This window comes from Rhinolophus ferrumequinum, chromosome X (assembly GCF_004115265.2).
Source record: "Rhinolophus ferrumequinum isolate MPI-CBG mRhiFer1 chromosome X, mRhiFer1_v1.p, whole genome shotgun sequence".
Lineage (NCBI taxonomy): Eukaryota > Metazoa > Chordata > Mammalia > Chiroptera > Rhinolophidae > Rhinolophus > Rhinolophus ferrumequinum.
In genome coordinates, this window is record NC_046284.1 from 43,037,398 (window position 1) to 43,058,966 (window position 21,569).

Genomic DNA, 21,569 nt, shown 5'->3' on the forward strand with positions numbered 1-21,569 from the left:
AAGGCTTCTTTTCTCTGCTCAGCAGTGAGGGCTTAAACCTCCATTTTCAGCCTTCTTTCTTCAGTCTTTGCTCTGAGATCTCTGCCGTGAGCGTTGGGTTCAGCCGTTTTATACGCTGTCTCCTCAGCCCTGTGGGCCATAAGCAGAGCCCTAGCAGTCTGAGTTCTTCCCTCTCCCGCAGCTCCTGTAGTTCCAGGATGCAGCAAGCTCGGAGCACTGAGCTACGTCTTCGTCCTGCGCCCACGGGGCTCTATCTCCACACTTCTTCCCCCCCCCCCCCCCCCCCCCCGCCGCTGGCTCACGCAATTTTCCCACCTTTAGGTGAATTCATTAGTGTGCCCCTTCGTCTTGCCTGTCTGCTGTGCAGGGAGTCCTTTGTGGATTTATAGCTGTTTAATTTGTTGTAAATTTCAGGGGAGATTTCCAGAGGCTCACCTCATGCCACCATTTTGATGACCGAATATTTTATTGAGATAATTGTAGATCTACATTCATTTGTGAGAGCTAACATAGAGACATCCTGTGCACCCTTTACCATTTCCCCCAAGGGCAGCACAGTCTGCTGCTTCTTACTTAGTGGGAATATATATCTCTAAAACACCAGGGTACTCCAGTTAAAATGTTAAAGTACATATAGAGTGGAGCCAAACTGTCAATTTCCTTTTTACTCCAAGTGAGACTGCTTGGGAGAACATGGAGAATTTATAAAGGAATGCTATAGCACAAGCTGTAGATTAATCTCCATGGGAGGTGGAGGCCCTGATAAGGGCTGAGATGTGTACAGTTTGACCTGACAAGCCCCAGGAAGGGAGCGGGAGGGAAAATCAATGACCAAACTTGCTCCCTGACTAAGTGAGGTGCAGGAAATAGAGAAAGAATGACCAAAACATGTCCAAAGATTTAGTAGAATGGGTTGATTTCATGGGAAGGGTTTCTGCTGTCAGGTATGGAAAAGAAGTAAAAAGTAATCAGCTGTGAAGCTGCAAGTGGATAAGTCAACCCAGTCCACTACCCAGAGGCTACTAGAATCAGGGACTGGTGTAAATATTGCTGATATAGATACGTAGAGTGGCAAGCATGGTAACAACAGGACAGTGGCATTCGTAGAGTATTAGCAGAATGCAGTGGAAGCAGTCATGCTTTACCCAGGTATGTGAGAAGCCACCAGATGCCATCCAAGTTTCTGGGGGCCAAAGCCCCATGGGATTTGGAGGATAACAATAATTTGTATGGCACTTCAGGGGTTACTCTCTCCCCACTTCAGTGGGTGAGGGACTTAGATGAGGCTAGAGTTCCAGCAATTGAGTCATTAGGGCTGAGCTGTGGAGTAGTATGCACATTTATCATTGTGTGGAGCTCTGTTTGTTCAAGTTGTTATGGCAAACGGAAATGTCTTTTAAATTTTATTTTTGATGGAAGATATTGGTAATTTGCTCACACATAAATATTCCTACTTCATTTAATAGATATTAAAAAAAAATAGTTGGAGGAAATCTGCCAATCAAGGATGGAAGAATATGAGGCTAATAATGGGAGTAACAACTCAGTAATTCATGCACATAGGCAGTAGAGAACTTGGCTAAGGGTTAACTACTGTGATTCTCATTCACTTGCCTCTTCATGCTTACAGAAAATGCCTCCTTTGCTTTTAACATGGAGAGATTCAATGAGAGAAATAAAGCTTGCATATAAACACAGCGAACTTACAAAACAACAAAATTGCAGTTGGTAAGATATATAATCCATTCATAGGATTATAGTACCACTGTGTATCCACTTACACAAAAGTATCAAATTATATACACAGACTCCAGAAGGAGCAGTATGCGTTCTGTGCAAGTAATGTTGGTAGACCAACCTCTAGTTTGCTAAATCTCTGATGTTTTTATCTTGGGTCTCGAGAACTCAGAGTTTCTAACAAACCTGACTCCAATAAGTATATCTAGTAGCTTTGAATGAGCTTTACTGTTATTTAGTTACATTTGGAGGTAGTGTGTAAAAGAAAAGTTACCCTTATTAGAAATGTCCACAAGTGCCTGACATATAGCAAGAGCTCAAGATATGCTTTTTGAATGAAAGAGTGAATGAATGAATGTTCTCAGTGATGTGGGTTTGGAATCTCTTCTGTGACCTGTGGACCTTGATACCAGATATAAGATAAAAGCTAAACATTATACAGATGGGTTTACACACTCAGAATTTTCCAAGCAGAAAAATGAGCAATATATATCCTATATAACATATATTACATATAATTTATACAATAATATTACATATAATTGTATTTGGCAGTTTTCCTTTACCTACCTCTTGGACCTGCCAGGCTTTTGCTCTGCATTAAGTATACACATTCACGTTATTCCATGTAAAAAAAAGATGGAGACTCTGGGTGCGAGTTATTCAGTGGCAGAATCTGTAGGACATTTCCTATATTGGTCACAAGGCTGGGACTTTCCCTGCCTCAATACCTGGTAGTGCTGCATGCTAACCTGTGAAGCAGATAAAATGGCCAATGTCAAGGGAGTGGGAGGAAAGTTGACAGAGAAGTACCAGCTCATTGATGTTTGTCATTTTTATTTGCAATACTTTAGGTCCAAGTTTCAAACTGCAATATTTTTACACTCAAGACACAGTCATGCACAATCCATATTTCAATTTTCTATTGCTTCAACCACAATTTAAATAACAGTATCAGAAACAAAATCCCTTTAAAAGATTGAATGCTGTGGTCTACAAAAGAAATAACTTACTTAAAAATCAAACAAACAAAAAGACCATAAATACCTGTAATCCAAAGTTACAGAAGAATTTCACTACACATGGGTTTACAGATAACACATTTTAACAAAAGTAATGCACAGCCAAATGAGATACAATTCTGATAAACAATGAAAATGTAGATCCTCCTTAACTTGCTTTGTATGAATATTATGAGTATCATCCCAGTAGACATCAGTACTCTGTGATCTGGCTCCTTCTTACTGATGTACTGAGATTTAAAACTCAACCCACTAATGGCTATAGGATTCTGTGGAAGGTCTTATCACTAATGAATATAATATATGTGGTCCATAAAGCATACCACACACAGCACACACATTGAACTTGAATTTTGCACTCAGGGCTGATTGGCACTCTGCTGTAGGCGGGGCATTGGGACCATCCATTAACTAACTTCCAGTTTACCTTCTTTCCAGCAGCATGTTCATATAACTGGCCAATCACTGTGGGAGTTGTCATCAGAAACGCTATCTTTGGTTCCCAACAAATGGATTTGTCAATATTCCTTAATGCTAATAGCATGTAATTACTTTTTTATTTCTCTTTCTACAACATTCAAGTGCTTAGGTCCACTCTTAGCAGTCCCAGCCATTAAAATACATGGGATCTGCCATCTTGTGCCATTTACAAATTAAATTCTATAAAGCCCAGGACTGCTTTATAGGAAAGGAGAGGCTCATTTCTATTCTAGCAAGTGTGACAGTGTATTTCTGTTCTAGTAGCAAATACTGGCTTAATGAAAACCAGACTTCACAGAGTGTATAGAAAATGAAAACTGGGAACACTTGACAGAAAAAAGGACGTTAAAACACAAAAAACAAAACAACTGAGAAGGGATTAGAAGGCTGCCACAAGTTTTATCAAAATTCCTTAGTATTATTAACCTCATGTACTTGAGTTTTGTTTTGTTTTTTCATCACATTACATAGTGCTATTGTTTAACTGAAACATAAGAGACCCAGGCTTAAGCTGTGATATTTGCCATCACTTTAGCAGGTTGAATTTGCAAGCCAACCTATAATACTACAGAATGCTAGAGCTTTTGGAAAGACCATGGAGATCATCTAGTCCAATACTCTTATTTTACAGATGAGAGAAAAAGATTAAATGACTTGCCTAAGGTCACACAGTAAGTTAGTAATAGAGCCTATATGAGAATCCAGGTCTCCTTACTCCTAGGCTAAATCTCCTTTCAGTACATCTGATTCTCAAAATTGCTGTTGATTTCCTTTTAGGTACTGAATCAGGTGAACACGGTACCTGCCTTACTGTTGGCATTATGAGATAGCATTCACCAGATGGCAGCTTCCAAAGTAGACTCTGATGGCACTAACCAGCTTCTTCTATAAGCTTATCTTGTAAGTTCGACTATCTTACATGGCAGTAAATATTATAGTATACTTGTACACATAAGTGTGCATGTGGAGGTGATATCTCAGTTCCCACATTTTCAGATTCAGTTAATATTCAGTTAATATTAAATAGACATTCCCAAAGCATGAGGAGTTGGGTTATATTCATTTGGTTACTAAAGGAGTATGGGATTAGAAAAGGAATGAAAAAAATAAAGCTCACTAACAACAAAAAAATTATACCAGAAACAAATCTCTTATGAAAAAAATCTTTCTTATGAAAAATATTTCCATTATTTCCAAGGTCCCATTTATTTTCTTCCCAATCCACATGCTAATATATGTTCAGAACTGTAATTTCACTCAAAATCCCAGACCTATTAGACTGTCAATTTACAAATGCTGAAATTCAGCCCCTTTGCTCAGAGACTAGAAGAAGCTTACATCACTGGCCATGCCTTTCTTTAACTGAATATTAACTACAAGTAGCTCAGAAAAGGACCATGAGATTCAACAGGAGATGGCAGGGTTAACACTCTCAGAAATATTTTTATGTTGAGAATGGTCAATGAAAGCCTGTGGGTTCTTAGGTACAAGGTCTGCACTTGGTGAAATTGAGTAATATCTGAGGCCACTACCTCATTATAGAAGTCCTCACCTAAAATTTATTTGGTGAGTTAGAAGGAAATTTCTCTCTTCTAGTAGGTAGTCCCCCTTTTCTCTTTAACAATGACAACTACTGCATACAACCTATACTCAGGCAGTACAGAGTACATGGAGGCTATCTCAACTCAAAGCTAACAGGCCTGGGACCGAATGCCAACAGGCAAAGGCAGTTTTAAATATTTGTCTTGATGTTTTCATAGTCAGTTTTTAATTGCAAGTCATAATAACTTCTGTTGAAATGAATGGGACTTGCCTACTGGTCACTAGAAGAGGAATCTTACCTGAATGATATAATATCCTGTCAAGAATGGTGGGAGCTGGAAATTTTATCCTTCTATTCTTCCAAAATTCACGCTGAAACTCTGCTAAAATAATCTAGAAAGGTGGTACCTGAAACAAATATTATTAAGAGAGCTAATCAAATGTCACCTCTCTAAACTAACCAAAATTGAAATGTTGATGCCATAGTAAAGCAGAGGGCAGCCAGTTTTAAAGCAGAAGGATGTGTTCAGAGTTCTAATAGCAACATTTCCCTAGCTTTAACTTATAGATAATAGTCCCCTAAGAAAGCACGTGCCATACCCTAGCGTGTGCCAACCTCAGCACCCAGGCAAATATAAAGCCTATGGAATAATTGTAGCTAGCAGATATCTGTGCCCTGCATGCTCTGGGCTCTGGCCAGAAAGCATCTGCTTCTGGCATCTTTTCTATTTTTCTATAGTCCACTTTCTGACATTTATTATAAAGCAATATTATAACAATATCAAATGAGTTTTAAAAAGAAAATGCATAATCCCACCACCCTAACATAATTAATTTCAATTATCTGTGTTCCCAGTCTTGGTCTGTATGCACACTTATTTCTACATAGTTGTAATCCCTATTTATGTTATTTAAAAGTGATTTTGTAGAGTCTCTCTGAGAACTGGCAGCCTCATTAGAAATTAACAACCCATTTAACAAAGGAATATAATTATTTACATGACATTTGAGCTGAGAAATATCCTTTGCAGACAAAGATTTCAAACTATCAAAAGAGTTATACAGACGACAGGAAGGAAATTCATATTTCTTTTTCTTTTAGCAATGGAATGTGCTTCACAGGGGAGGGATATATGTGGGGATCACGCGGTTAAACTCAAACAATGGAGTGCAATTCACAAGCCTGAAAGAAATCTGAATAACACAATTAAAGAATAAATACTTGAGTTAAATCTTCTTCCATGACGTGGCCATCCAGTAGCCAAAATGGAACACGGACACACAAATATTTACAATGACACATAGATGAGATCAGCAAGAACGAAGTCATTACCCAACATGGTGACTGATTTGAGGAGATTGTGCCATTCAAAAATCTTCATGGGATTATGACAACGCACTGGATCCTGGTTACAATATTAATGTTCTTTTCTTTCTTAAATAAATAATCTCTACTGTGCTTCTCACCCTTCCCTGACTTTCCCTATCTCAGGACAATTTGGAATCAACATTCGATGATGTGCCTTCATTATCTGAGGGCACACTCGCTACTTCAGAGATCTGGATAGACTCACCTGTGTCAAGATGAGCTTTAAAAAAATCCAGGAAAGGGAATAAATAATTAACCATCTGGAGTCCAAGTTGTTCAAGTGTACCAAATGTGAATCCTTCAGCATCATTTTGGCAGGAGAAACAGCTTCTCTCTAATACTTATTAGAAATAAACATAACTTTCCAACACAGGGAAGAGTCTTTAGAAACTGTTCTAATTTTAAAATTTACATAGATATAAATTTGTATGAGTGAAGCCTATTGGTATATATTATCATAAAATCTTGGTACAGTGGGATGTGATAAAGAAGTACCTGGCTCCTCATGGTCTATATGCTGAATTGAAAGCATAAAAGAGCAGTCATTCCTCTGCCTCCAGCGATCTGAAGGATCACTGCTCCAGGTCTCCCACACCAAAAAAAGGCCTTTATGACATATAAAGGATACTAACTGACAGCTAGGACTTCCCAACCAGGTTTGGGGCTCTCTCCACTGGCAGGGCCTAGTTATCTGAATTCTATTTTCATCACAGATATTATTTTATTGAATTCATGGGACAATTAATTAGAAAAAACTCTTAATTTTAAATTACATAAAAATTTACCCCCCCCCTTCTCTCATTAGAACAGTGTGGCATTAAAAAATTCAGGCCCAGACACCTTTTTGCAAAGTATAATGTGGTATGCTTCATATTAATATTACCATTTGACTTTCTTTTCACATTTCTTTTTTTCTCCCACTGTGGACATTTCTGGGAAGATTCAAGCCCTGCCCAAATTTCACAGTTGGAGAAAACAATAGGAAAATAGGAAATCCACCAGTGGTGTAATCTCCTAAACATAAACATGTACACTATATAGTTAGCAGAAACTATCCAGTGAAAGTGCTTTTATTTTAAGGAATAGCTGGATGGTTGGGTGGATGTATCTCAGCACAGAAGGAGAGAGGCCCAAAGCATTTATCTCTTTCTCCCTCTTGCTGAATGTAGATAGGTTCTATTCAGACTCTTGATATACTACAAATCAAGAAGCCTTCTACAACACAAATTGTTAGCTTTTCAAAGGCTTAGAGAAACAACTTCGTAGAATTTATAAAATTTGATAATACATTAGAAAGAGAAGTATATTCTTTTCTATGCAGACACCCTCCAGACATTCTTCTACTCTTAGAAGATTCAGGAAGTGCCAGCTGTTGAATTTTTAATAAATAGATTGTTTATGGTGAAATAAATCAAATTTTCATATTTCCTCCAAGCCACAAAAGGAATTCAGTTGGACTTACATTTCTTGTGACAGATGATTGCAAACCCTAATTATTTTCACTGGAGAACTTCCAGATCTTTATCAACATGTTTCTGACATTCAAAAGCCTAAAGGACTAAGTATGAACATGCTACATCCTGAAGTGATAAATAGGGAAAATGGGAACAAGTACTTAGAGCCAAATGTTGATTGGGATGTAGTTTTCATTGCCTCCCATTTCTCCCAGAGTTCAATGCTTACAACATCTTTGTTCTCCAGATCTTTAAAAATTTTTTTAAATGCTATCAATTGTAAAAATAAATAATTTTTATCATAAGCAAATGTTGGTTAATGGCACATTCCTCCTGATGTGCCTATTTTACAGTGCATATATTCCACAAGCATAAGAGAGGATTGAATTAGGTATTTTTTATCTTTGTTTACTTAATGTCCAACAAGGATTTCAGTACTGCACACTTATCTTGTTTTCCTTTTGGCTCTCAGAGAAAGTCACATCTTTGTTTAAGTATGGTTTCTCCTATCAGGATTGCCTAGATATAGGACCGGGACTCAACCAACATGAGAACATGAGTGTCACAGTTTTGGTGTGTCCTTCTTCAGGTATCATAAAGATGAACAAGCTGATTTACATAAATGACAAATCAACTACTTCTTAAGCATCACCATGAAAATGTGACAAGATTTCACCATTTGAGATTTATTTAAATACACATTTTTAAAAGCCTTTCCTGAACACACACATATTCTTCTCTGCTTTTGGAAAATGTCTTAAAAGAAGTTTTTTCCAATGCAAATGCAGAAAAACAGGTACACAAACCAAGCCACCACTATAGAAGAAGAATAAAAAATTGCAACTCTATTAGGGCATGGATTTCCACACGTTCACCCAGTACTTGCTCTGCTTTTTTTGTTGGTGGTAGTGTTATTTGTTTTTTTGTTTTTGTTTTTGTTTTTTGTTATTTTTTTGCTTTCCTTTTCTTAAAAATGTTTTGACATATTTTTACTGGACATCTAATGACAATGCAAGTGAAAAACATCACATTGGGTAAGGAGTTTTGAAGGAGGGTCGAATGTAAGAGGGACTACTCTCTAACTTAAAAACAAACACAACACTATGAAGAGGAAGTGTGCACCTTTGAGAAACCTTTTTCTTCAAAGTGGATGCACAAAATGAGGGGATTCACTACTGGCTCTTTCGCTTCACAGTGGAAGTGACCACTTTATGGCCACTTCGACATTGCTGCCCTGTTTGAGCTGCGATTCAGGCTTACAAATAAATTACATAATCTAAGGGAGTAGGAAAAAGGCTTATAAGAAGTTTCTATTCATTTGAAAGTTAAAGAACCCCCACCCCATTTGACTGTCTTTTCTTCCATCTTTCCTGCAGCAGAGTTTTATTTCAGTCTTACTCATGAGGGAGATGGTGTGGGGTAAGGCTTGCAGTCCTAGCGGCTGCTGTTCTTAATTGCTTCTTTTGCAGCAATAATCAGAGGAGTCAGGCTGGAGAGAGGCTTGGCTAACTTTAAAAATGGATGCTGCAAAAGAAAAAAAAAAAGAGAAATTACTGGAATTCTTTCCTCCAACAATTATATTACTTTACATTTTTCAAGCAGCCCTTTTTTATTAAAATATATTTTGAGCATCCAATTAAACATAATTAATAAAAATAGTGCCAGCTTTTTTCCTTCAGATGTTTTTGCCCTTCAGTGTCATGATATCCTTTGCCAAGTCAGAGTTGGATTATTGTAAAAATCTCACTATGTTTACAATAGTCTGACTTTCTGATTTTCTTATGCTGATGATTTCATCTGGAGCAGCTCTCATGCTTGAAAAAATAGCTTTGACCTTAAACCTGAAACCAATGGCTTTCTGTCTACTAAACCCAATAGCTGTGTCTCCATCATTTCTTTTTTGGCTCCCCTGCAGTACTTAATATAAGTGAATATCCCTTCCTCCTTTCAAATGTTTTCCTCTTTTGGGCTCTGTGACCTTCTACTGTTTCAGTTCTCTTTCACACTCATGCTCACTTCTTCATGTACCCAAGGAGATTGTGAACTTCTGGAGAGGAGGAATCATGCCTTTAGAGGTTTGTATCACCTATTGTACTTAGACCTTAAAAATAGGAGTTGCTCAATAGATATTAATTGATGGACAGAGAACTGATTTAGGCTATACAAAAAGGCACGCAAAAACTCAAGACCTGTGTCTTTTCTCAAGCCTTCCAGTGGTGTGAATGCCATGCATCTCTCTCCTTTCCGACCTCTAAAAATGGGCATTGATAGGCTAAAGTCAGACAATGGCGTTATATGGACTTGAGTCAATATAGTTTATTGCTAATATATATATATATATATATATATATATATATATATATACACACATATATGTATATATATATGAATGATATATATGTGTATATATATATATATATATATGAATGAAAAGATGCAACAAACAAACTATTCAATTTAGACTCAATATAGTTTTGTATTCACTATCTGATTGGTTCAGATAAAAGTATTAGGGAAGGAACTACGAAATTGATTCAATTATCTATGTAACTGTATAGCTACATTAAGAGAACCTGTATCTTCATTTATCCTTGGAATATGTATCAGGATGTGTATGTGGGGTGGTGGGAGGGGTGAAAAGATGCGGAAGTAAAGCACTGAAATATCAGGTTTTTCTTCTGTAATGTTGAAACTGGATTAACTCGAGGATTAATAAAGGGTCATTCTACATTTGACATTTCAGGGTCATATAGCAGCCTGTGAAATGCTCACAGGTAGCAGAAAAGAGAAGGTGTAGCCTCCTTAATTCCAGCAAATTGGTTTATCCTAGGTATGATTTTAGTTGTGGTGGGATATTTTTTGCTGGGGTGTGGCTCTCTGTTTCTGGAGGGAGTTCAGGAGCAATGGAAACAGTTTTTTTGTTGTTGTTGTGTGTTTTTTTTGTTTTGTTTTTTTTTGACCTAGAACTGACTGATGCTGTCATTACTAGCCAAATGTTGCACCTTTTGTTTAACTGGATTGTGTTCAAAGTCACAGAGAGAACAAGCAAACAGTCACTGTTCTTGGATGTCACAGAGCTTGATATATGTCCCTAAAGAACAGTCCCTAGTAGTGAAGCTCTACGTGTAATCCTGGGCATGTGTTGCTTTATCAATATAAATACAGGCATACCTTGTTTTATTGTGCTTTGCGTTATTGAGCTTCATGGATGTTGTGTTTTTTACAAATTGAAGGCAAGACTCTTGACCAGCGAAAAGATTATGACTCATTTTATTGCTATGCTTTGTTGCAGTGGTCTGGAACCAGACACCAATATCTCTTAGGTATATCTATACATCTTTTGCTCTAAATTGGTTTGTGTATTTGTGTGAGGGAAAGTCAGATAATCTAGGGCTCACATCACAGTTCTCCCATTCAATGGCTGCGAGAACCTCAATTTCTACATCTGTAACATGGGATGATAACATCAACCCTATAGTGTTGTTGTAAGAATTAAATGAGATGTGTACAAAGAATTTGGTGCACAGTAGGTACTAATTATCATCATATATACTAATCCCTGAGAACCACGAACAGGACAAATGGTTTCAGAGGCACTCACCCCTGGATGGTACTCACCCAGGCAAGCAGGTGCCTGCCATTTGGCATCCCAAGCAAAGGGGCTTTGACCAGTAAAGCATTAGAATAGCAAATGCCATGAAAGTAATTGCATAGTTATGTAGAGAATTACCTCCAGACAAGAGCATCTGCATGCAATATCCAGGGGCACATGTAAAGTTTAGAACAAAACAGCAACACCAGAGATTCACAATGTTTTTTTTTTTTTCCTTGCAAAATAAGACTCCAGGAAGGACAAAAGAGATTCAAAGGTTTAACTGCCAACTTCTAAGAAAGGAAACATGCCAATTAACCATATACCAGATGCATGCCTATACTTATGTGCCTGTGGTCTAAAATCACATAACTTTCACTATACATCTCTTGACAGAGCTCTTTTGCTGTCACATATTGAGGTAGCAAAGCTCAATATAATGACTCTCTCTGTAATTGTCCTATTTTATTTTCACCTGCAAAAGCTCCTTGGCAGATCCTCGCCTATCCACATCCATCTCAAGACAGCGATTTAAAAAGTCACGGAATACAGCTGACAGTCTCTCAGGATTCTGTAGTTCTGGGGTTCCATTAGTAGCTATCAGATATAATGCCTACAGAAAAAAAAAAAAAGAAAAATCTATTCAGCACATACATATTAGGATTATGAGTTAGCACAGAAGGCACAAATCCAGTTTCTTCTGGTTCATATCCTGGTTCTTAAAAATTCCATTTTAGAGAATGACACTGACAAAAATTTCAAAATTTCTATAACACTTAGAAATTATTACTCTTGGCAGTAACTTAGGTGACAGTCAAACACCCACCCCCCAAATAAAACTTGGGAATAAGGTTATAAGGTTGTCCTCTGAGATTTAAGCCAGTAAAAAATACATATACTATAATGAACATATAGTTAATCACCTTGGAAATTAAACCAAGAATTACCTGTGAATCTCTGACTCTAAAGAGTTGGGGAACACATATGCATCCAATTGTGTTGACCTGAATATATATAACCTCCAGAAGGCATGGTTGCAAAGGCTATTGTAATTTACTAAGTGTTTATCTTATTTAAAGAATATTTGTGAGCATCCCAGGCATGAACAGAGTACATTATTGAATTAGAGAAGTACAAAGTACCAGAAGATGGCAGTGCCTGGATGAGAGGTAACTAGTGGGGCCAAAGGACTCAAGTACTTTTGAACTGTGGCAGATGTATCCCTATAGGTTATAATTAGATTTCCATGGAGGTCTACCTATAATAACAGAAAATACAAGAAAATTTGACATTATTAGTTCTGGCACCTGACAGTTATGTATCCTACTATAAAATAGTAAGTTGCTAATATATCTCAAATTGTTGTTGTATAAGGCCATCACTGACAGAAATCTACTCATGGTGTGCTGACAAAATCAAAAGCCTTAGTTCAAGGTAGAGTCAAACCCAAGATCATGATGAATTTGCAAAGCCCATCATTCAAAGGCTCTTGACAGCCCCCAAAGCTGGCCATTCCTCTTGCCTCCACTAAGCAAACAATTCTAGAGCATTAAGTAGGTATCAGGTATTGTATTAGGCATTGGAGATTCAAAGATCAATAAGAGAATGTCCTGCTTTCAAAGATCACACAATTTAGTGAGGGGGAGAGACACAGAGAGCCACAATACAGTGAAACAAGACATAATCGAGGAATCTAGCAAGTGCAAAGTACATACAAGGATGAAGCTACTTACACCAGAGCTCAGAAATAGCTTCACAGAGGAAGTTGGCATTTGAACAAGGTCTTGAAGGATAAGTAGGAGTTTTACTTCAGGCATTGCCACCAGGGTTATGCTTGTCTATGCAACCAACCCCCTAACTATTATGAAGACATGCTATCTCCTGAACTTGCTTGGGTTTCACAGCAAAACATCATCCTGTTTCCCCTTTCTCCACCATGGCTCTTAATATTATAGTTTTATTAAAAGCATTTCTATCAAAGTCCTTTCCGAGGCCAGTTTTCATCAGCTGGTGAGGGCATGTCATGCAGGGACTCAGCTCCCACTCCCCGCACCAGAATGCCAGATATGGTGAGGCCAAAAAGGAATACCCACGGAGCCATAGATAGGGGAGTCATACCACTATATTCTCGCTGGTGGCTGGGTTAGAGACACAGGAAGCAGGAGCCACAAGATCCACAATCTGCCATCCACTTCTCTGCCAACCAATCAACCCCTTGCTAACTGCAATCTCCGCTTCTCTCCCTCCCAACCAACCAACCAACCAACCAAGCCCCTAACGTAGCCATGGTAGTTATATTAGTGGCTAATGGCTAACCTGTAATAGCTGATAGCCACCCAGCCACAGTGGATGGCCATCTGATTACAGCTGATGGTCATCTAGTAACCAAGCTAGCACCTTTGCAAGTGAGGCCGAGAGCCTGGAAACTGCTCTCAGGGACTCTCTCCCCACAGAGCTTCTCTCCTTTCCAGAAAACTCCACAGATGTACCTTAGAAAGGGTTAGGAAGGACTGTTTAAGCAGTGGCTGTCAACCTATAGCATGCACTAGAATCACCTAGAGGGCTTGTTAAAACACAGATTTCTGGGTCACCCCCAGAGTTTCTGATTCAGTAAATCTGGAGAGGGGCCCAAAAATGTTCATTAAGATCCCTGTTGATGCTGAAGCTGCTGGTTCCAGGACCACACTTTGAAAACTGGTTTAACCCACCCAGTTAATTAAGCAACAGGCTAAACTAGAGGTTCCCAGAATCCCCTGAGGAGACTTAAAAGATTCCTAGTTCCCAGTTCTCAGCCCAAACCAATTACGTAAAAATCTCTGGGGGTGGAACCCAGGCGTTGGTATTTTTTCAAGCTCTCCAGGAAATTCCAATTTACAGCCAACATGGAGTCACTGGCCAAGGACTTGCAGCCCACAGAATAACTCAGAATCTGTGCATCATAAATACCTGTGAGGACAGAGCCAGGAGTGCAGTTTCCAGGCTCTCGGCCTCATGTGGAAAGGTGCTGGCTCGGGTAGTACATGGCCATCAACTGTGATCGGATGGCCATCAGCTGTGGCTAGTTGGCCGTCAGCTATAACCAGTGAGACATTGGCCACTAATATAACTGCTGTGGCTACGCTAGCAGCGGATCATGGCTGGCAAGTGCGGATTGCGGATCGTGGATTGTGGATTGCACAGAGGCGGATTGCAGTTAGCACGTCGGATTGCAGTTAGCAAGTGAGGTTGGTTGACAGAGAAGCTGATGGCAGATTGCGGATCGTGCGGCTCCTGCTTCCTGTGTCTCCAACCTAGCTGCCAGCGAGACTATAGTGGTATGGCTCCCCTATCTATGGCTCCGTGGGTGTTCCTTTTTGGCCTCACCATGTCCTGCATTCTTATGTGGGGAGCGGGACCAGAGACCCCGCATGACACCCTGCATGAAAGTACACCAAATATGATAGCCAGAAAGTCCCATAGATGGTGATTTGCTTGCATAGTGATGAGAATTACAATGCCACATGTTTCTACATAGTGAGATGAATCTTTTTGTTTTCCCCTTAGTACATAAAAAACAAACAAACATGTAAATACACCCTCCTCCAAACAAACATTCCTTTCCCCAACCCCTTCTTTCTAATTTTCTTTTTCTTTTAAATGAGTTTTTTTATTAGTTTCAGGTGTACAAAGCAATGTAACAGTTTGACATTTACAACCCTCACAAAGTGATAACCCCCTCCTCCAACCAATCTACTACACCTCTGACATTATATATAGCTGTTACAATTCCATTGAGTTTATTCCCTATGGGGCATTCCACATCCCCACATCCCATGACTATATGTATGTGTGTATGTGCGTGTGTGTGTGTGTATACATACATATATATATATATATATATATATATATATATATATATATATATATATATATAATTATAGTTGACATTCAGTATTCTTTCTAATTTTCAATTTCTTGGTTGATGATCAGCAAATGCTGGTGCCAGCTATTAGGACTTCCATGCCAAAATACAAGTCAGTGGCAAATCTAGTCTTGACTAAAAGGGGATCATATGGAAAAGGAATGCATAAACTATACTGCTAGGAAATCATCAATTGGGCTAAAATCAAATGGCACACAATCCCAGCAGATAAATTAAATTCAAACAAAGTGTTTTTAGTTTACAGATTAATCATCTGTCCTCACAAACCATCTTAGTTCCCCTATTAAAAGAAAATTGGTTACTGAAAATTACATTTACTGCCTCCTCCCAAAACGCTTATTTCAGCTGGCCACAATTCTGCCATACTCTCTGCCCTTTGCTTGCTTTTATTCTGTTCTGTAGCCAAGCCCAGTCCTAAACAAACACATCTCTTTTCTCTTTCCACTCTGCCTAGTTATGTTTGCATGTTATACTATTTCATTTTCTCACTTTCCTTTCACCATTCTTAGCTCAATACATTCTACTCTATATAATCTTGTTCCCCACAAGTACACATACATCACTACCCAAGTCCTTTTCACCTCTCTTCAATCCATGCCTAATAACCTCAGGAAACACATGCCCTTATTTCCATTCCATTTACGAATTTTAAAAATGAGCTTGATCAAAGTTGTGAAGCCTGAATGATCTAGTGATAGTGCAGCAAGGGAGAAGAAAGTCCTGTAATTTGAAGGAGAATAGAAATAATAAGGACCCAGTGTTATGAACCTCTACAGCATTTCAAAGAGTGCATATGTCCTCTTTTGAATTTGTACAAAAAGAATGGTTGTGAGTTTGTGTGTGTGTGTGTGTGTGTGTGTTTCTGTGGTGTGTGTGGGGTGTGGAACTAATGATGGGGAGTCTTGGTTGTTAGCATAACAGATGACTCCTGCCTGGTTGAATAGTGCTGTGGGGACAGAGTCCCAGAGAGCAGTTGCCAGGATCTCGACCTCACGTGGAAAGATGCCGGCTCGGGTAGTAGATGGCCATCAGCTGTAACCAGTTAGTCATTAGCCACTGATATAACTGCCATGGCTATGCTGGGGGATGACAGAAAAGTGGACTGCAGGTTCTGGATTGTGTGGCTCCTGCTTCCTGTGTCTCCAACCCAGCCACCAGTGAGACTACAGTGGTGTGCACCCCTTATCCATGGCTCCGTTGGTGTTCCGTTTTGGCCTCACCATATCCTGTGTTCTTGTGCAGGGAGCGGGACTAGAGACCCCGCATGATACATGGTTCAGCGAGCAGGGTTCTGGCAAGGTAGGAATGGTGTCTCACACTGGGCAGGAGGACATGTGGCCCCCACACGGTGTGTGGAACCCGGTAGCCACTGTCCTCAGGAGGTGGACCCCCGAGGAGGGTGGGAGGATATGGATGGCTCTCTGGCCAGTGTGGAGAAGGCCCTGCAGGTTCTAGCTGAGTGGTTGCCGGAGGAGGCGAAGGGTACAGCCGGCTGTGTGGGCTGGATGTTCCTAACACGTTGTGTCATAACTTGGAGAAAGTGCTTGCTGAAATAGCCTGGGTGTGAGACCAGCAGTACTGGTGGGAGGCGCTGGAAGCTTGGGTCCACCTGTTAGAGGAAGAGCCCCACAGTAGAAACTCTGAGGCACAGGCCGACCAACTGGGTGGAGACAATGTAGCCCACAACCCCCACTCCTGGCCCATTGTGAAGCAAAAGGTAAAGCATGAGCAACCTTTGGGTCCCGGGGACCTTGCTGCGGCAACCCAACTGTGACTGAGTTCACAACCTACACCCCTTACACTCCCACTGAGTTGCAGGAGCTGGGAAGGTGGTGCCAACAGCACCCTGGAGAGCTGATCTCGGCTTGGCTGCTACCTTTATGGGATGAGGGGGCAGACAGCATTCTCTGCTCCCCAGGGGAAATGGAAAAGCTAGCCTCCGTGGCAGTGCATCCGTCCCTGTGACAAAGGTTATAGAATTACCATAGGTTGGCCCACGACCAGGGCAACCACACTCTAATGGAGTGGCTCACTGCTGCGGTACGCACAGTATGGGGAGAGGCTGGCGAGCTGCCAGACACTGTGAGTAAATGGCAATCGTATACTGAACTTACTCAAATCATCCGTGAAATGGGTATGAGACATGCTATGTTCAACCCTAATATGCGGGGGCTGGATGACGAGCATTTTACAACCAGCATGAGAGATCTGGCTTTGGATACTGCCCCTGGAAGTGCTTTTGGATCCTTGGTTGCCATTCTTATGCTCTATGTGGAGCGGCGGGTTCACGAAGTTACCACCACCATGGCCACCTTGGGGGATGTTGAAAGCCAGGGGCAAGGGAAGTTAAGACAGGAGGTCCGAGAAGTTAAGGCCTAGAAGCCCAAATCAAAAGTAAGGGGGTGAAGTCACAGGCCTCAGAGAATAACACACACATATGTGTGGCGTGATCTCGTGGGAACAAGAGATCAGGAAAAAATAGACTGAAAACCCAATGCACTCTTGTTGGAACTTTGGAAACAGTAGCATGCGGAACAGCAATTCCAGTGAAGCCCAAATGGAAATTCCAGGAAAGTGTAACCTGTGTCCCTCCAGGAAATCATGCGGCCGTTTGAAGCTGACTCCTTTCAGCTTGATTTGGGGGTACCAAGGTAACTGGTCAGAAGGGACGAGCGGGGACCAGAGGTCCTACAAGGAACTGACCATACATTGGTCCCCTTCTAATGTGCAGAGGGTTTTGGCCCTAGTTGACACCGGTGCAGACTGCAATCTTATTTATGGGAACCCAGAACTGTTCCCCGGACCAACAATCTGCATTGATGCCTACGGGGGAAAGACTGTGATGGTAAAAGCTGTTTCCTTTCCACTGGGTGTAGGAAGGCTTCCCCACCCCATACCTTCAAGGTGTATGTCTCCCCCATCCTGGAATATATTCTAGGGGTGGACGTGCTACATGGCCTCAGTTTACAGATGTCGGTAGGAGAGTTCCGTCTCCAGATCCGGGTGGTGAAAGCGGTGACACGCGGGCATGCTCACCACCCTCCTCAAGTGTTGCTGCAGCCCCGGCGCGTGGTTACAGTACGACAGTATCACCTGCTAGGAGGACAGGAGGAGATTGGCCGTACAGTTTTGGAATTGGAGAAGGCACATATAGTGAGGCTGACACACAGTCCCTTTAACTCCCCAGTATGGCCTGTCAAGAAGCCTGATGGGACCTGGCGAATGACTGTGGACTATAGGGAGTTAAATAAAGTGACACCACCCTTCCACGCTGCAGTACCTTCCATACACGATTTGATGGATCGTCTGACTGTCCACCTGGAAACATATCACTATGTAGTAGACTTGGCAAGTGGTTTTTTCTCCATTGACATTGCACCTGAGTGTCAAGAGCAGTTTGCTTTTACTTGGGATGGGTGGCAGTGGACTTTCCAAGTCCTTCCACAGGGATACTTGCACAGCCCCACTATCTGCCATGGGCTTGTAGCCCAGGATTTGGCACAGTGTGATCACCCATCCTCTGTGATCTTGTTTTACTATGTTGATGACATACTACTAACTTCTGATTCTCTTTCAGATTTAGAGTAAGCAGCTCCTCTTCTCTGCCACCTGAAGTCACATGGCTGGGTGGTGAACGAGGAAAAGGTCCAAGGCCCTGGCTTATCTGTCAAGCTTTCGGGTGCTGTGTGGTCAGGTAAGACAAAGTTTATACTTGAGACAATTATTGATAAAACACAAGCCTTTCCCCGGCCAACCAAGGTCTCCCAACTGCAGACGTATTTGGGTTTGCTGGGGTATTGGTGGGTGTTTGTACTCCAGTTAGCACAAATGGCAAGGTCCTTGTATAACATGATAAAAAGGGGGGCCTCATGGGATTGGACAGAGGCTATAGATCAAGGCTTTGTTGCCACAAAATGGGCAGTGACGCAGGCACAACCTCTGAAAGTAATAGATCCTGGTCGCCAGTTTGAACTTGATGTTCACGTAACCCAGGTGGACAGTTGGGGTCTTTGGCAACGGCAGGAGCGTCTCTGGCTGCCAGTGGGATTTTGGTCCCAATAGTGGAAAGGAGCGGAAGTTCAGTACTCTCTAATAGAAAAACAGCTGGCTGCTGTGAATGCAGCCCTAGTAGCCACAGAAGCCATCACAGGGAAGGCACGGGTATTGATTCAAATAACCTATCCTGTTCAGGGGTGGGTCTATACATGGACCCAGGGACCCAAAACGGGGGTGGCACAAACCACCATCCTTGCCAGGTGGGGTGCCTACTTGGAGCAACGTAGCACCCTTAGTTCAAGCCCTTTGAGCACAGAGCTACAGCAAGTCTTGGGGCCTGTAGAACTTGTAGCCCAGGCTGAGCCAAGCGCTGTGCTTAGAGGGGAGGACTTGGAGCCCTCACCCTACAAAGAAGGACAGCCCCAAGTACCTGAAGATGCCTAGTATACTGATGGTTCTAGCCGGGGAGCTGCAACAGTTTGGACAGCTATTGGTGTGCAGCCCAAAACAGACACCATTTGGTTTGATAGTGGGATGGGCCAGAGTAGCCAGTGGGCTGAGCTACGGGCTGTGTGGATGATAATCAGCCATGAGCCTGGGCCCCTAGTTATTTGCACTGGCAGCTGGGAGGTATTCCGGGGCCTAACGTTGTGGCTCGCTAACTGGAAACACCAAAACTGGTTGGTAGGACACTGTCCACTGTGGGGTCAAGCTATGTGGCAGGACCTCTGGGACCTAGAGCAGAGAAAGGCGGTGACCCTAATGCATGTCACAGGTCACTCCCCCTTAGTGTCCCCAGGAAATGATGAAGCAGATGCCCTAGCATGGGTTCGATGGTTAGAACGGGCTCCTGCCACTGATGTGGCACATTGGCTGCATAGGAAATTGCAGCACGCTGGAAGCTGAACCATGTGGCAGGTGACCAGACGCTGGTGTCTGCCTTTGAAATGGCAGGAGATAGCAGATGCCTGCTATGACTGTGCCCAGGACAGCCCCCGAAGGTGGAGGCTGCCCTGGGAGACACAGCACATTACGCGACATAGAGTGCCTCTCACTCACTGGCAAGTAGATTACATTGGACCCCTGCCTAAGGCCTGCAATGCAATGTATGCATTCACAGCCGTGCACACTGCTATGGGGTTGAGTTTTGCTTGGCCATGTCCAGCTGCAGATCAGCAGCATACAGTGGCTGCTCTTACATGGCTGTGCGCCCTCTATGGGTGCCCCCCAAGTCATTGAAAGTGACAGGGGTAGGGGTACTCATTTTACGGGGCAAGAAGTGCAGCGCTTGGCTGCCAGAATGGACATACAATGGTTATTTCATATCCTGTACAATCCATAAGCAGCTGGCATGATTGAAAACTACAACAGACTTTTGAAGCAAGGCCTCCAGGTGTCAAAACACCCTCCCATGATGCGTGACTGGGCCTCGCGTCTGTGGGATGTTTCGAGAATCCTGAATGAGAGACCACGGAAGAGAGGGCCCGCACCAATAGAAGCTCTGCTACATCGAACAGCTGCTCCCATTCAGTTACAGGTTACCACAAGTGAGACTCTGTTAAAGCCAGGCTATGACAGAAATGGACACATTTTGCTGCCAGCACCCACATGCTTGAAAGCAGGGGAATGGCAGCAATGGACCTGGACCTAGCGGGTAAAAAGCACCCACTGTGGGTGGTTGGGCCTGATAGCGCCATGGAAGGCTGGTTTGACCCATGATTTGCAAGTGGTAGCAGAGTGGCCACCGCCAAGTGACTGTGGTATACAGAGGTCCCAATCCCTGGACGATTTTGCAGGGAACCTATGTGCACTCACTATGGCCTATTATAGGGTCCTCTGTTCTGTTACATGTTGAAACTATGCAAGTGACCCCAAGCACTGTCATAAAGGTGTGGTACCACAAACTGGGAAAGGTGCAGGTGGCAGCGACCCTCCTTTCCCGGGACAAAAAGCTAGCATGTATCCTCCCAGATGGATGTGATTTGCCATTGTTGGTTCCTATGACTACTATTTCTTTCCACCCATAGGTCCCTATAGGCTAATATGGCACATGGCCCCTCATGGAAGACACTTGTTGTGTAGATTGTGAGGTGATACCCTGGAGGGGAGGAGTATTGGACAGAATCCCAGAGATTAGTTGTGACTAGTTGGCCATCAGCTGTAACCAGTTAGCCCTTAGCCACTGATATAACTGCTGTGGCTACCCTGGGGGATGGGTTGGTTGGCAGAGAAGCAATGGCAGGTTGCAGATCGTGTGGCTCCTGCTTCCTGTGTCTCCAACCCAGCCGCCAGCGAGACTAGAGGTGTGGACCCCTTATCCATCGCTCCGCTGGTGTTCCTTTTTGGTCTTACCATATCCTGCGTTCTTGTGCGGGGAGCGGGACCAGAGATCCCGCATGACAGTGCTGATCTGCTTAAACAGCCTGGTCCCCAATCTAGGTATCAAAGGCCTTTT

The 21,569-nt window shown here is 42.1% G+C and overlaps 1 protein-coding gene across 1 annotated transcript in view; it reads right to left on the reverse strand.

Moving 5' to 3' along the window:
* Window positions 1-2,557: 2,557 nt before the first annotated feature.
* PAK3 (p21 (RAC1) activated kinase 3) overlaps window positions 2,558-21,569 on the reverse strand; it is a 216,630-nt gene continuing 197,618 nt past the window's right edge. Inside the window, exons 18-19 of the mRNA XM_033114094.1 lie at window positions 11,672-11,809; window positions 2,558-9,128 (exon numbers count right to left, since the gene is read on the reverse strand). Of these exons, the coding sequence (XP_032969985.1) occupies window positions 9,039-9,128; window positions 11,672-11,809 (228 nt within the window). The 3' untranslated portion in view covers window positions 2,558-9,038. The remainder of the gene's footprint in view (window positions 9,129-11,671; window positions 11,810-21,569) is intronic.